The sequence below is a fragment of the Drosophila obscura genome, unplaced genomic scaffold, assembly GCF_018151105.1.
Source record: "Drosophila obscura isolate BZ-5 IFL unplaced genomic scaffold, ASM1815110v1 contig_109, whole genome shotgun sequence".
NCBI lineage: Eukaryota > Metazoa > Arthropoda > Insecta > Diptera > Drosophilidae > Drosophila > Drosophila obscura.
The window spans coordinates 1,206,079-1,218,208 of NW_024542690.1; the positions used below are offsets into that span (position 1 = coordinate 1,206,079).

Consider the following 12,130-nt stretch of genomic DNA (forward strand, 5'->3'; position numbering starts at 1 on the left):
CAATGGCTTGTCGTGTCAGGTGGCTTAAGGCCATGCCATGTCCCATCACCCAATGCGACTGCTTTGACTGCGTCTGAAGAAGAGTGAATATGGCATATTCATTAGTCTGCCTCTCCAGGGGGATGATGCAGTGGTGGAGGGGGGGGAAGGTGTCCCTGGCCCTTATCCCTGTTCATTCGTGTAAACGGCTCATTACACAAGCCGCAAAGTGTTCAGTGGGCCCAGCAGGGCCGCCTCAGTACATGAATATGAACAAAAGCGTTTCAAGAAATAATCAAATTTTCAAGAAAGTTGGGGCCAACCGCTAGACATGATAAATGGACATGGCGTTGCAGCTGATGAAGAAACGATCGCCAAGAAAAACACAAGCAAATACTCGGCCCGGCGGTTCATTAATTAAGCCTGACAATGCGCAGCGACTGAAGCCGGGGATGGGGCCAAAGAGTTGGGCTGTTGAGTAGCCGCGACACACGGGGCAGGAAGCCGAGATTCATGATTGACTCATCAGTGGTGGGTGAGCGTTACAGTTTCTAGCATTGGCTGCTAGTCCATGCTGAACCAAAATTGATTAAATGTTAAATGTTTGTGTGCAATTTCACTTTTAATAACTTTAATCGATGCGCTGTGCAGCAGTTGCCAAAGGCCCGAGTTGCGACTCGCAGCGTAATGACACCGGGCAACGTCTGGGCATCGAGGTATTGAGGGATCGGGGCTAACAATTAAGCTCTACAACAAAGAGTCGACTAGGGGAACCACGCTAATTGGCCATGTATCTGTCCGTCTGTGTCTGTGTCTGTGTGTGTGTGTGTGTGTGTGTGTGTGTGTATTGCCGGCAACTACAAGCAAGTCTTGCCATTTAATGAGGGATCCGAAGAGCGAAGAAGAGCGGCCCCGCGAAGGTAAATGGCGAAGAAGAAGAAGAAGAAGCGCCGAGCCACATGGAAGATGGGAGGAAAGCGAACTAAGACAAATACAATGAACATGCAACAAATTGATGCTGTGTGTGCTCTTTTTGGCAGCTTTGGCTCATACCTCGACTCCGACTCCGACTGCGACTCTGCCCCTGGCTCTGACTCGAATCTTTGCTGAACTTCACCTATTAAGTCTTCGAGTGCCGGCGTCGGAGCTGGAAATTGCGGGTGATGTATAAAAGCCGAGCGAACAGCGCATAAGTCATACAGTTCACAGCGAACAACTAAGGAAGTTATACATCCGTCCTCCTAGACCCACTCAAGCAGCTCAACCAAGCCCAGAAATGCGTGGATTCATTGTAAGGCGAAGGACGATGGACGAAGGACTGCGGCTAATTAACGGACTTAAACCTTATCCTCCCTTCTCTTGTTCCTCATTGCTAGGTCTTGTGCCTTTCCGCCATGGCGCTGGCTGCGCCCCAGGGCTACAACTACAATCCCGGCCCATCCGGCTTTGGCGGGGTCAGCACCGCCAGCGGCGGGTCCTCCTTCTTCCAGGGCAGTGCCCAGGCCGCTCCCGTGCAGCAGCAGCAGACCTTCTTCCAGCAGCCGGCTGTGCACCACCAGCAGCAGGTGCAGCAGGTCCAACAGGTGCAGCAGGTCCAGCAGCAGCACGTCCAGCAGCAGCAGCAGGCTATCGTGTCGAAGCGATTCTACATTCATTCGGCCCCGGAGGAGGCAGAGGACTACAAGGAGCGCCACATCACCGTCGGCGTGCCCAAGCGCAACTACAACGTTGTGTTCATCAAGTCGCCGCAGCGCAACAACAAGAAGACCATCAAGATCAGCCCCGCCTCCAACGAGGAGAAGACCGTCATCTACGTCCTGAGCAAGAAGGGCGAGAGCGACGTCCAGGCCGAGGTCGTTGAGCAGGCCAGCTCCACCAGCAAGCCAGAGGTCTTCTTCATCAAGTACAAGACCCAGGAGGAGGCAGCCCATGCGCAGCAGCAGATCCAGGCCCAATACGACGCCTTGGGAGGCAGCAGCCAGCTGACCGACGAGGGTGTGGCCCCCGTCACCTCTGTCATCGGCGCCCTGGGCGGAAGCGATGGACATGCCGAGGCTGGCGGTCTTGGCGGCACCGGAGCTGGCCAGATCATTTCCTCCGGCTCCGCAGGCTCGTCGCACACAGGCAATGCCTATCTGCCACCCAACTTCTAATCGGTTGAGCTGAGCAAACTCTAAGCAAACCCCTTCAAGCCCCAAAATTGTTATTAATAATAAAATGAAATCGTTGTTGAATTTAGCCGCTGACTTTCAATGGGAAAGAAAAACGAACTCGGCTCTCAGAGTCTCATCACTCAACCGAACCGAAATCATAATTGCTTACTCCCCTCCAAAAATGAATCCATTGCGAGACTACCACGAATTCGACTGTGCAAAAAATACCTCATAGTCATCATGGTGATTGAGGTCAGGGATTGAAGATGCGTAATAGTACAAATCCGAGTGGAGCTCCGGTCAATTTGGACGTGGAAGACTCATAGCAATATACAAAAAAGCGATTTGTGTATTTTATTATATTTTTAACTCTCAGCCGAAGCCTGCCATTGATTTGTCGCTCCTTGCCCATTTATTAGCCCTGGATATTGGAGAGACAACTAACACAAGACCAGTTGGAAATTGTTCCTTCCTCACTACTCGCATTATACCTGGTACCAATTAGCTATGGATTAGCTCCAGTGTACCTACATTCAAGTAGGAATATTAGGATAGGGCTCCCTTCATCGTACCAATTTTTCAATCAAAAGACTTTTTGTCACAATTATCACGTCAACATTTCATCGATATCGGGGCAATTATGGTTATTAGTTGAGAGCTAGGGGAGTCGTTGGCAAAACAAGTAATTAATTAATAAATAGGGTAATTAAAATATTCAAGCCGTGCGAGTATATATAAATAGCAGGTGTAACGGGCTTAGGCAACAGCCTACTAAGATAAGTCATGGCTCATACGAGTACACGTACGAGTACTAGTATATTCAAGCTGCAGGAGTACTGCCTGAGAGCGATGGGACACAGCCACGAGCCGGACAGCTCCGGCGGGTGGGCTTTGAGCCTCAAGCACGTTGTCTCCCTGCTCTTTGCAGCATCAGCGCAGTACCCCCTGATCCACAATGTGGTGCACCACCGCAACGACATGGAGCTGGCCACGGCCGGCCTGAGTGTGCTGCTCACCAACTTGCTGACCCTCTTCAAGATAGCAACTTTTCTCGTGTACAAGCAGGACTTTTGGCGCATGATCCAGAGCTTCAGGCAAATGCATCAGCAATGTAAATATGATTTGACATTAATTTATGCGCAATCTGTTCCCAATGCTAATTACAATGAGCCGCAAACTTTTGACAGCGAGTCGGAATGTTGGAGACGGCTACGGCTACGTGGCCGAGGCAAACAAGGTGGCCTCCCTGCTGGGCCGCGCATACTTCATCTCCTGCGCCGCCACAGGACTTTATTTCATGGTGTCGCCTATCCTGAAGATTATAGCCAACAGCTGGCTTGGCACAACATACGTTAGGGAGCTGCCCATGCCCTTGAGGTGAGCACACAGAGGCATTGACAGTCGGTGGAACTGATTCTCTAATTGAATCATGTTATCCGCTTCCGAATTCGCTCCCGGCAGGCTCCCATTCAACTATGTGGATAGTCCCGGATACGAAATCGGCTTCGTGTACATTTTGCTCGTTACCATCGTCGTTGTGACATACGCCTCTGCCGTCGATGGCCTGTTTATTTCGTTCGCCATCAATCTGCGAGCTCACTTTCAGACCTTGCAGCGCGACATTCGAGCTACGGACTTTGCTCTGCCCGAACAGCAGGTCCAAGAGGGCCTGAAGGACGTGGTCGACTATCATGTGCGACTGTTGTCCCTATCCAAGCTGCTTCGTGTGATGTATACGCCAATTGTGTTCGGGCAGTTCTTTATAACTTCAATGCAGGTCGGCGTCATCATTTACCAGCTCGTGACGGTGAGTAGAAGGATAGTAGGATAGTAGGATAGGATGCACCTGACCCGCGGGTAATGCTGTCCACGTTGTCCACTTACAGAACATGGACTCGGTCATGGCCCTCCTGGTGTACGTATCATTTTTGGGCTCCATCATGCTGCAATTATTCATATATTGCTATGGCGGAGAAATCATAAAAGTCGAGGTACCCCAAGGACACACATCCTGCATTGCTTCCTTCCTTCCTTCCTGGTTTTGTGGTAATATTAATTTGTGCTTGCCTTACAGAGTCATCGGGTCGATGTTGCCGTCCAGCTCTCCAACTGGTATCAGGCCACCCCGAAGCTGCGGCGATCCCTGGCATTCATCATACTGCGGTCCCAGCGGGATGTGCTCATCAAGGCTGGGTTCTATGAGGCTTCCCTGGGCAATTTCGTTGCGGTATTGCTTTTGAAGTGCGTAAAGCTGTCGTAGTCACATTCCTCTCCTTGCAGATTTGTCGGGCTGCCTTGTCGTTTATAACTCTGATCAAATCCATTGAGTAAATGCCGATCAAATAAGCACCAAGTAGCTGCTGTTATTAAAGAAGAAACTTGATAATATACTCAACCTTAGTCCAGATCCACCCTCATTCCCAATATTATATGACATTATATTGTATATTTAATCGGGCGGTGCACAATCTAAATAAATAGCGAAGCCAATACCCTCAATATGTATGCACAAATCTCTTATCGGTTTGTTGTCGCTCGTTAAATATTTAGTGGGTACATACGAGTATGTAGAGAGTAGAACGTTTACTACGTTATGTAAACGTAATCCAAAGGGGGCATATAAAGAGCAGCTCGTCAGCTCAGAGCTCAGCTCAGTTGAATACTCGTAGCATCGATTGTCAGTCCAGCCTTTGGGATGACCAACAGTGGGATAGCTTGGACGAAGGCGTTGAACCTCTCATTGACTCGATTGGAATTCTTGCAGATCTTACTCTCGCACTGTTGCAATTGCCGGTGGGCCCTGATGTGGCATTGAACGTGCGTCGAGCGGCGGAGGGCGTTGCACGGCTGAAGGCGGATAATCCGGAGCTGCAGCTGGCCATTCTGCCGGAGAGCTTCAACGCGCCGTACGGCGTAGAGTACTTTGCCAAATACGCCGAGTCGATACCGGATGGGGCCACATGCCAAGCGCTGTCGCGCCTCGCCCAGAAGCTGGGCATCTACATTATTGGGGGCAGCATCGTGGAGCGCGAGGCGGGGAAACTGTACAACACCTGCACCGTATGGGCGCCCAACGGCAGCCTCATCGGAAGGCATCGCAAGGTAAGCCGCCGCGGGCGCTCGTATCTAGGCAGTCCAAGTCCAGGGACTTACTGTTATCCTTGCAGATTCATCTGTTCACCATGAACATTGAGGCCGCTCACGCTGGGGGCGTGCAGTTCGACGAAGGGGCTGCTCTAACGGCTGGCTCAGAGCTGACGGTGGTGAAGATTGGCCAGCAGAAGGTCGGCATTGGCATCTGCCACGACAAGCGCTTCGAGGAACTGGCTCGGCTCTACCGCAACATGGGTGAGGCTTTAGTTCGCATACCATTAACGATAAGATAATGGATACAAGTTTCCCCCAGGCTGCTCCATGCTGGTCTATCCATCCGCCTTCTGCATCTGCCAGGGGCCCATGCACTGGGAGCTTCTGCAGCGGGCCCGGGCCACGGACAATCAGCTCTTCGTGGTTACCTGCTCGCCCGCCAGGGACAATATGTCGGGCTATGTGGCCTATGGCCACTCGATGATCGTGGACCCCTGGGCCCGGGTGCAGCGCGAGGCGGGCGAGGGATGTGAGTTCATCGTGGAGCGAATCGGTGAGTTTGGTCACTCGTACTCGTACGTGCCGCAGGCCTGACTCAGCAGAGCACTTTCTCCCCCGCAGACTTTGACATGGTGGAGCAAGTGCGTCGCCAAATTCCCATTTACCAGCAGCGGCGCACCGATGTGTACGCTGCGGCCAGAGCCGACCCTTAAAGCTCGGCCCCACAGCGAATTTCAATTAAATAATGAATAGAGAACAATTAATAGCAGCGGGAGAGCAGCGGAGCAGTTCACTGATACGACTTGACATGCTTATCGCCACAGAAACAGAAACTGAAACTGAAGCATACAAAATTATGAAAAACAAAACGGAACGCTACGTTCGTACATATCACATTATATTCCGACTTGAAGGTACCCGCTATACATCTATGTAAATTTGCTTTCTTGGGAACTCTGTGGGGCGTATGTACAGGGTATTCAGATGCCCGAGTCTGGGCACGTAAGACGAGTGGTATCAGCATCAAGTCCAGGCTGCAGCAGTCCAGCGCTCGCTCTCAGTGCCCTCGAGTACGCGATTGAAGAACGACGCGACGCTACGCTACGCGGCCAAAGTCAGCTAAAAGCGGGAAGAATGAAGTCTTTGGGATTGGGATTGGGAGCGGGAGCTGCCTCTGCATTTGCATTCGGCCTACTTTGCTGTGTTTGGTGGGGCACAGCGCAGGCGCAGGTTGCCTATGTGCGGCATCTGTCAGAGCTGCGGATCAACGAGCTCAATGATCTTGCCACTCGAATTGGGGACTCGATCAACCCGGAGATATACGCCTGCGACAGCTACTTCGACTACGTGTGCAGTCGAAATCGGCCACTTTTCTCGATTATGGGTAGGTACAGTGACAGGGTGGTTCGTATCCCGTATACGAATATGTATATCCGCAGGTCACATGCCACAGACAAGTGAACTCATCCAACTGCTGACCCAGCTGCAGAACGATCCCGAGCAGTTCGAGGCGAAGCAGAAGCTAATGGACTTCTTCATCTCTTGCAACACCCTGCGCTCGGTTGAAGACTGCTATCGCGAGACATTTGAGTTCTTCAAGCCGCTGTTCGGGTTCATAATAACCAAGAATCTGGTGGAGTCCAGCAGCCACGAGCTGCGCGACTTTCTGGAAGTCCTGGACCGCTTCGTCGCCAGGTCGAAGGAGATCTTTCGCTCGGACTCCCATCCCATTCTCAGCAAGCTGGCCACGTACAAGGAGAAGTTCCGCACCCCTGGCATCTACTTCCACTCCGGGGATCTGAACCGGGAGTACAAGGCCCTGCGCATCTACCGCGAGAGCTATGAGCACAACATCCGGAACCTGGAGCAGCACCGCAAGAGGAACTCCACCTACGAGCTGGGCGTGCAGCGCACCATGCTGGACTGGAGCCTGTACCTGTTCCAGAGCAGCAACAAGCCCATGTCCTACTTCTACCCCACGTTCACCGTCCACCTCTACATGACACTCTTCAACAGCACCGAGCGGCAGCGGGACTTCACGCGATTCCGCGAGGAAGTCGAGTGCCTCAAGCTGCCGCAGTTTGTCAATGTGCTGGATGAGGCCCGCATGCTGGCTGTAATCTACCTGAAGAGCTTCCGCTACGCGTGGCACGACTACAGCGACTGGATTATATCCATGACGACGCACCGGGAGATCTACGACCACGAGGACACAATACTCAAGAAGTACCACCTGAACAACAAGCGCATCTTCTTCACCCTCTACGCCCAGAACTTCTGTGAGTTTGGCAAGAATCTCGCTGAATCGCTCTTCTATGTGGGACTCAAGCAGAACGCGGACTTCATCAATAGCTATTCGTGTGGCTATCAGACGGAATCATCCAGCTGCGTCTGAGCTCATTTAATCCTTACTTTTGTCGCGGCCTCTGCCTGTTGAAATATATTTTAGCTCTGTATACTCTGTAAACTTAACTTAAAGCCCTCTCATTAGTAAGTTCCTCTTCCTTCCTTCTTTATCCTTGCACTATTCGCGGAAATCCTTTTTTGCTGCTTGTTCGAGTGGCTGTTCCTTTGCTGCCGCTGCCGCTGCCGCTGCTTCTGCGGTCGCGGCTGCCTTTTCCAGCCTAAACTTTTGCACCTTGTCAAAGTAATCCCGTGCCTCCTGCCGGCGATAAAGTTTCGCCAAGTCGCTGCAGGATTTGCCGACGCCATCCACAGCCGCCAGGTCTGCCCCGCGGGTAACGAGGAGTTTGATGAGCTCCAGGCCCGCGTCCATAACCACTGCAACCGAAAGCCAAGTTAAAGTTCCAATTGATAGAGTCCTACCTCCCTCCCTCCCTAGCCATACCCCCGCGCATAAGCAGAGTCCAGCCACAGGCGTCCCGAGCCTCCAGGTTGGCGCCCGACTCCAGGGCGAACCTCACCATTTCCAACTGATTAGCGTCGACGGCGCAGTGGGCGGGCGTCATGCCGTTGCAGTCCGTCGCCTCCAGCCGCGCCTTCTTGTTCAGCAGGATGCGCGCCGAGGGCAGGTGTCCGTGGAAAAAGGCCAGCTGCAACGAGAGCGGAACAAGGCTGTCACGGGCACTGTCACTGGGCACAGGAGACAGCACTACCAACATGGAGCGGCGTCCGTCCGTTGCTCGGGTTGCCCAGATGCACGCTGCAGCCTGCCGAGAGGAGCACATCGATAATGCACATCTCTGCCTGAATGATGGCGTTGGCCAGCGGAAGACAGCCATTCGGAGCCGGGTATTCTATTAGGCTCGGTCGCCGGCGCAGCATGCGCTTCACCAGGAACTGCTGCTCCTTTCGAATGGCGCGGTTCAAGCAGCTGGTGGAGGGCAGCGCCGCCTCCGTGCAGGCCTATAAATATATGTAAAGAAAGAATAAACTGAGTGGCTGTGACTTTTCGTACTAGTCTGTGTACTCCGGGAAGCAATGAGAAAAATCCAATGAATCTGCAACTGAAGCGCTTCCGCTTGTGCCGATTGTTGCGTTTCCCTCAGCCAAAAACAGAAATATCTCCGCCATGAGCTACTCAATTTCCGTTCCGTTCCGTTTCAGCGAAAAACAAAGTGGGATGGGAGTCCCAGCCTTAGAATATTTACAATCACATCCGGCGAGATGGCTAGAGTCACGTAGCAGCTGCCGTCCTCAGAGAGGTTCAGCGCTTTTATGCGCAGTCGGTGGCCAAAGTTCTCCTCCAGGTTGGCTATCTCTATGGGAGAGCTGCTGCTCCAGTGCACCTGCTGCCAGCCGCGGCGCCTGTGGTACTTCTCGACGCTGTACACCAATGCATTTTGGAGTGGCGCCCACTCCAGGGCCACGCTGTTGATCGTCTGCTGCACAATCCGCGGCTCAAGTCCGGGCCACCGGGGTTCCACACTGGATTCGCATTCACTCGCTGGCCCCAGCTGATTTTCAATACTTGTATCGCTCTCCTTCTGCGACTGTCTATTGTCGGATATGGGTTCGGACATGCTGCAAGCCGTTTATTCATATTTAGCCAATTTGCCAGCCATATTGGCTTTCCCAGCCGCACGCCAGCTAAGCCTCGCCAGTGGCAGAGCCAACGGCAAACAGCCAAATGCCATGGCAACGGCAATGGTTACGAAAACTCCTCGGGCGGTGGTGGGAAGGGGAGGGGAGTAGATTTGGGATTTTTGTTAAATCAATAAATGGGTGCAATGTCGCTGGTGATGGGGTCCGGGTCAGGAGGGGCGGAGGGGCTGTTGATTGCTGATTGCCTGATCCGGGCCCGTTCACTCGTTCACCCGCTCACCCGTTCGCCTGTCCCTGGCAGACGACTCTTTGTGTTTGCGGCGTCCGATGTGCTGATATTGCCACTGTGGATGAAGTGGTTCTGCTGGTGCGGTGGGGTGGTGGGTGGATGGATCAATGCATGGGTGGGTTCGGTTCGGTTCGGTTCTCTTGGTTACATAGTTTCTGATGTGCTGAAACTGAAACTTTTGTGTCCCTGGGTGTGTGTGTGGTGTGTGTGGGTGGCAGCTTACTTACTTAACGAGCCTTTGACATACTCCGTGCGGTGATGACTCCGGAAATTTCGGTTGGAGACTCGGGCTTGGTGTTTATCTGCCCGGCGCAATGTGCCAACTCACCGACCGACACAGAGATACGAGTATCTCACTCGCAGCCGAGCTGGAGGCGGGGACTGCTCGACATGTCAGGCACAAAGGCTGCCACATACACATACACAGGCACATGCACATGCAAAAAATTATCATTTGTCAAAATCACAACATGAAACCGTTTTAAATTAAGCCACTCTGCCAGTCATACCCTCACGCCCCCATGCCGCCATGCCACCATGCCGCCACTTCGTCTCAACTTACTCGCAGAAGCCTCATCCCGCCGGGCTTGGGCTTGTGCTTTTGCCGGGCCGGGCCGGGCCTTCGAGCTGGCATTGTCTGTGGATGAAGTGAAGTTCAGTTGTCATCTTCGCGGCGGCTGCTGTTGAATCCTCATTGATTGAAAACGACCGCAAGAGCCTTCCAAATGGGTGGTGGGGAGGTGGGTGGATGGAGGGTGGAGGGGAGCGGGCAGAGCACTCTCTGTATTAGACGGGGGGTATTCAATATCATTATTTCGTGAAAGGGGATCAGGGGAAATACAATGTAAGCATCGTTCCGCGGCTGGCAATTCAAAATAAGGAGAAAGATTCATAGTACGCTGGAAATAAACCTATTGATGAAACCCCAAGGAATCCATTCCTACTGAGATAAAACATCCCACATCCCAGGGAATACATGGATCAATGGACCAATGCTCTATCCATCTATGACCAGCACGATGAAAATGTTTCGCAGTGCATCAGGCATCAGGTACTGATATATGTATGTATGTACATATCCATACCATACCCAAGCCATATGTACATACATCATCGTACATTTATGTGGACCACAGTACACGCTGGTGACGAACCCATTACGTTTGCTGCTAAGTCTCTAGTTAGAGGCAAAGGTGCAACCTTTTACATAAATTCAACGCAATGATCTGTGACAAACTTTTTACTTTTATGCTTATTTATATGGACTCATTGTGGACGTAAAACCTAGCCGAAAAACAATAAAGCAGCTAAAAAGGACACCCCACAGCGTCGGAGCCAATATAAAGAATATATATTTTCTGTACATACAGGCAGAGGTAATTTTATAAGGCTGTAACGTAACGTTTTACGATTATTCGGAATATTTTGCACGTCGAGTGGCATGGCAATAATTTGATATGACTTGTTCCAACAGTTCGTGGAGGTTTTTTGTGTTCATCTCGGCCGAGCTATTGAACTAATGATGTGTAATATTCCAGGAGAATATTCCAGAGTGCATACTCGTACAGTTTTTATATTTGTATTGAGATAGTTGTTCCCCGGAACACCGGATGATAGCGTGGGACAAATGCTTTGCAATTGTTCCCCAAGGGCATCTCCGTTTCGGTGCTTGTCTCACACAATGACTGCGTTGTCTTGCTGTCTACGCTGCGGAAATCTCCAGGCGAATGGGTCTCCCGGCAGTCATTAGGGTCCAAATAAGCTGGAAACGGCTGCCATGCGCCAAATGCGCCCAATTTGCCTGCCGCCCGCTGAACCAGGGAAGGAAGAGCAGGCGAAAGGCGGAAGGCAGTGCCAAAAATAATCATAACCAAACCAATAGACGATGCGGAGCGCCTCAGCAAGTTCTCCTGAACCGAGGCAGGCAGGAGGAGGGGCGCCGGAGCTGCCAAACAGGTGGCATAAAGCGAAATGGGTTTGATTTTAATCAAAATAATGGGCTCCGGCACCGCATGATGACGTGTATGGCTTAATTAAATAATTTATATATGTACATACATATATTACGCATACGCCCTGTGTACGCACACACCCACAGGAAGCGCGTATGGAGGTTCATGTGCAGCAGTGGCCCTACGAGCAGGCTCGAGTGGCAGCAGGGCAGCAGGGCAGCAACAGGGCCTAGTCCTAGGCGCCTGCCTTATCAGCGCCCCGCTTACACTCGATATCTTCCGGCTGGTGCGTGAGGTTTACAAGCGGAACAGGCCCATAAAAGGCAGCGCACATGGAGCCAGAAATTAGCGAAGCCAACGCCTGTCGCCGGTTCCTGTATATCCGGCACATCCGTGCGAGCATCCACCCGTACTCGGCGAATGAAGCTATTTGCTTATCGGACCAAACCCCGAGAGCCCCGCGAGCCCCGCGAGCCCCGCGACTTATGAAATCATACGAGTACAATGTTGGTGGGGGTGGGGCAGGCACAGGGAAAGGCACAGTCACTGGCCCGCATCGAGCAGATATACTTGCAGCTACATTTACATACGTCCACACTTGCAGCTACATGAGGGAAAAGTTTGTTATTAGCTGGCTGGCTATTTGGCTGCAAGCTTTTGGCCAG

The 12,130-nt window shown here is 52.0% G+C and overlaps 5 protein-coding genes across 5 annotated transcripts; 4 read left to right on the plus strand and 1 right to left on the minus strand.

The window, feature by feature from the left end:
• The first annotated feature begins 1,025 nt into the window (after positions 1-1,025).
• LOC111068922 lies at positions 1,026-2,132 on the plus strand. The gene is made up of 3 exons (XM_022358715.1): positions 1,026-1,270; positions 1,356-1,562; positions 1,599-2,132. The coding sequence occupies exons 1-3, from the start codon at positions 1,256-1,258 to the stop codon at positions 2,130-2,132; spliced, it is 756 nt and encodes a 251-aa protein (XP_022214407.1). The 5' UTR covers positions 1,026-1,255.
• Positions 2,133-2,915: 783 nt separating this feature from the next.
• On the plus strand, positions 2,916-4,520 carry LOC111068837 (odorant receptor 82a). Its single transcript, XM_022358578.2, has 6 exons — positions 2,916-3,243; positions 3,320-3,509; positions 3,594-3,939; positions 4,019-4,123; positions 4,207-4,359; positions 4,413-4,520. Exons 1-6 carry the CDS (start codon positions 2,916-2,918, stop codon positions 4,461-4,463), a joined length of 1,173 nt encoding a protein of 390 aa, XP_022214270.2. The 3' UTR covers positions 4,464-4,520.
• Positions 4,521-4,729: 209 nt separating this feature from the next.
• Positions 4,730-6,145, plus strand: LOC111068916 (omega-amidase NIT2-like). The gene is made up of 5 exons (XM_022358709.2): positions 4,730-4,837; positions 4,897-5,234; positions 5,300-5,480; positions 5,539-5,772; positions 5,841-6,145. Exons 1-5 carry the CDS (start codon positions 4,828-4,830, stop codon positions 5,930-5,932), a joined length of 855 nt encoding a protein of 284 aa, XP_022214401.2. The 5' UTR covers positions 4,730-4,827; the 3' UTR covers positions 5,933-6,145.
• A 58-nt stretch (positions 6,146-6,203) lies between these two features.
• Positions 6,204-7,629, plus strand: LOC111068915. Its single transcript, XM_022358708.2, has 2 exons — positions 6,204-6,603; positions 6,659-7,629. The coding sequence occupies exons 1-2, from the start codon at positions 6,204-6,206 to the stop codon at positions 7,612-7,614; spliced, it is 1,356 nt and encodes a 451-aa protein (XP_022214400.2). The 3' UTR covers positions 7,615-7,629.
• Positions 7,630-7,743: 114 nt separating this feature from the next.
• LOC111068838 (ankyrin repeat, PH and SEC7 domain containing protein secG) lies at positions 7,744-9,202 on the minus strand. The gene is made up of 4 exons (XM_022358579.2): positions 8,831-9,202; positions 8,340-8,585; positions 8,068-8,272; positions 7,744-8,000 (listed from the first exon to the last, which is right to left on the minus strand). The coding sequence occupies exons 1-4, from the start codon at positions 9,200-9,202 to the stop codon at positions 7,744-7,746; spliced, it is 1,080 nt and encodes a 359-aa protein (XP_022214271.2).
• Between the last annotated feature and the right edge of the window lie 2,928 nt (positions 9,203-12,130).

What these genes read in the sequence shown, in the direction of transcription:
- LOC111068916 (XM_022358709.2), top strand. An exon ending in TCATCGGAAGGCATCGCAAG is followed by an intron (nt 5,235 to 5,299) that starts GTAAGCCGCCGC and finishes TTATCCTTGCAG; the next exon opens with ATTCATCTGTTCACCATGAA. An exon ending in GTTCATCGTGGAGCGAATCG is followed by an intron (nt 5,773 to 5,840) that starts GTGAGTTTGGTC and finishes TCTCCCCCGCAG; the next exon opens with ACTTTGACATGGTGGAGCAA.
- LOC111068922 (XM_022358715.1), top strand. An exon ending in AGGTGCAGCAGGTCCAACAG is followed by an intron (nt 1,563 to 1,598) that starts GTGCAGCAGGTC and finishes GTCCAGCAGCAG; the next exon opens with CAGCAGGCTATCGTGTCGAA.
- LOC111068838 (XM_022358579.2), bottom strand. Translation starts at nt 9,202, where the DNA reads ATGTCCGAACCCATATCCGACAATAGACAGTCGCAGAAGGAGAGCGAT. An exon ending in CCATCTCGCCGGATGTGATT is followed by an intron (nt 8,586 to 8,830) that starts GTAAATATTCTA and finishes ATATATTTATAG; the next exon opens with GCCTGCACGGAGGCGGCGCT. An exon ending in GACTCTGCTTATGCGCGGGG is followed by an intron (nt 8,001 to 8,067) that starts GTATGGCTAGGG and finishes TTTCGGTTGCAG; the next exon opens with TGGTTATGGACGCGGGCCTG.
- LOC111068837 (XM_022358578.2), top strand. Translation starts at nt 2,916, where the DNA reads ATGGCTCATACGAGTACACGTACGAGTACTAGTATATTCAAGCTGCAG. An exon ending in CAGGCAAATGCATCAGCAAT is followed by an intron (nt 3,244 to 3,319) that starts GTAAATATGATT and finishes AACTTTTGACAG; the next exon opens with CGAGTCGGAATGTTGGAGAC. An exon ending in CCCTGGGCAATTTCGTTGCG is followed by an intron (nt 4,360 to 4,412) that starts GTATTGCTTTTG and finishes CTCTCCTTGCAG; the next exon opens with ATTTGTCGGGCTGCCTTGTC.
- LOC111068915 (XM_022358708.2), top strand. Translation starts at nt 6,204, where the DNA reads ATGCCCGAGTCTGGGCACGTAAGACGAGTGGTATCAGCATCAAGTCCA. An exon ending in GCCACTTTTCTCGATTATGG is followed by an intron (nt 6,604 to 6,658) that starts GTAGGTACAGTG and finishes GTATATCCGCAG; the next exon opens with GTCACATGCCACAGACAAGT.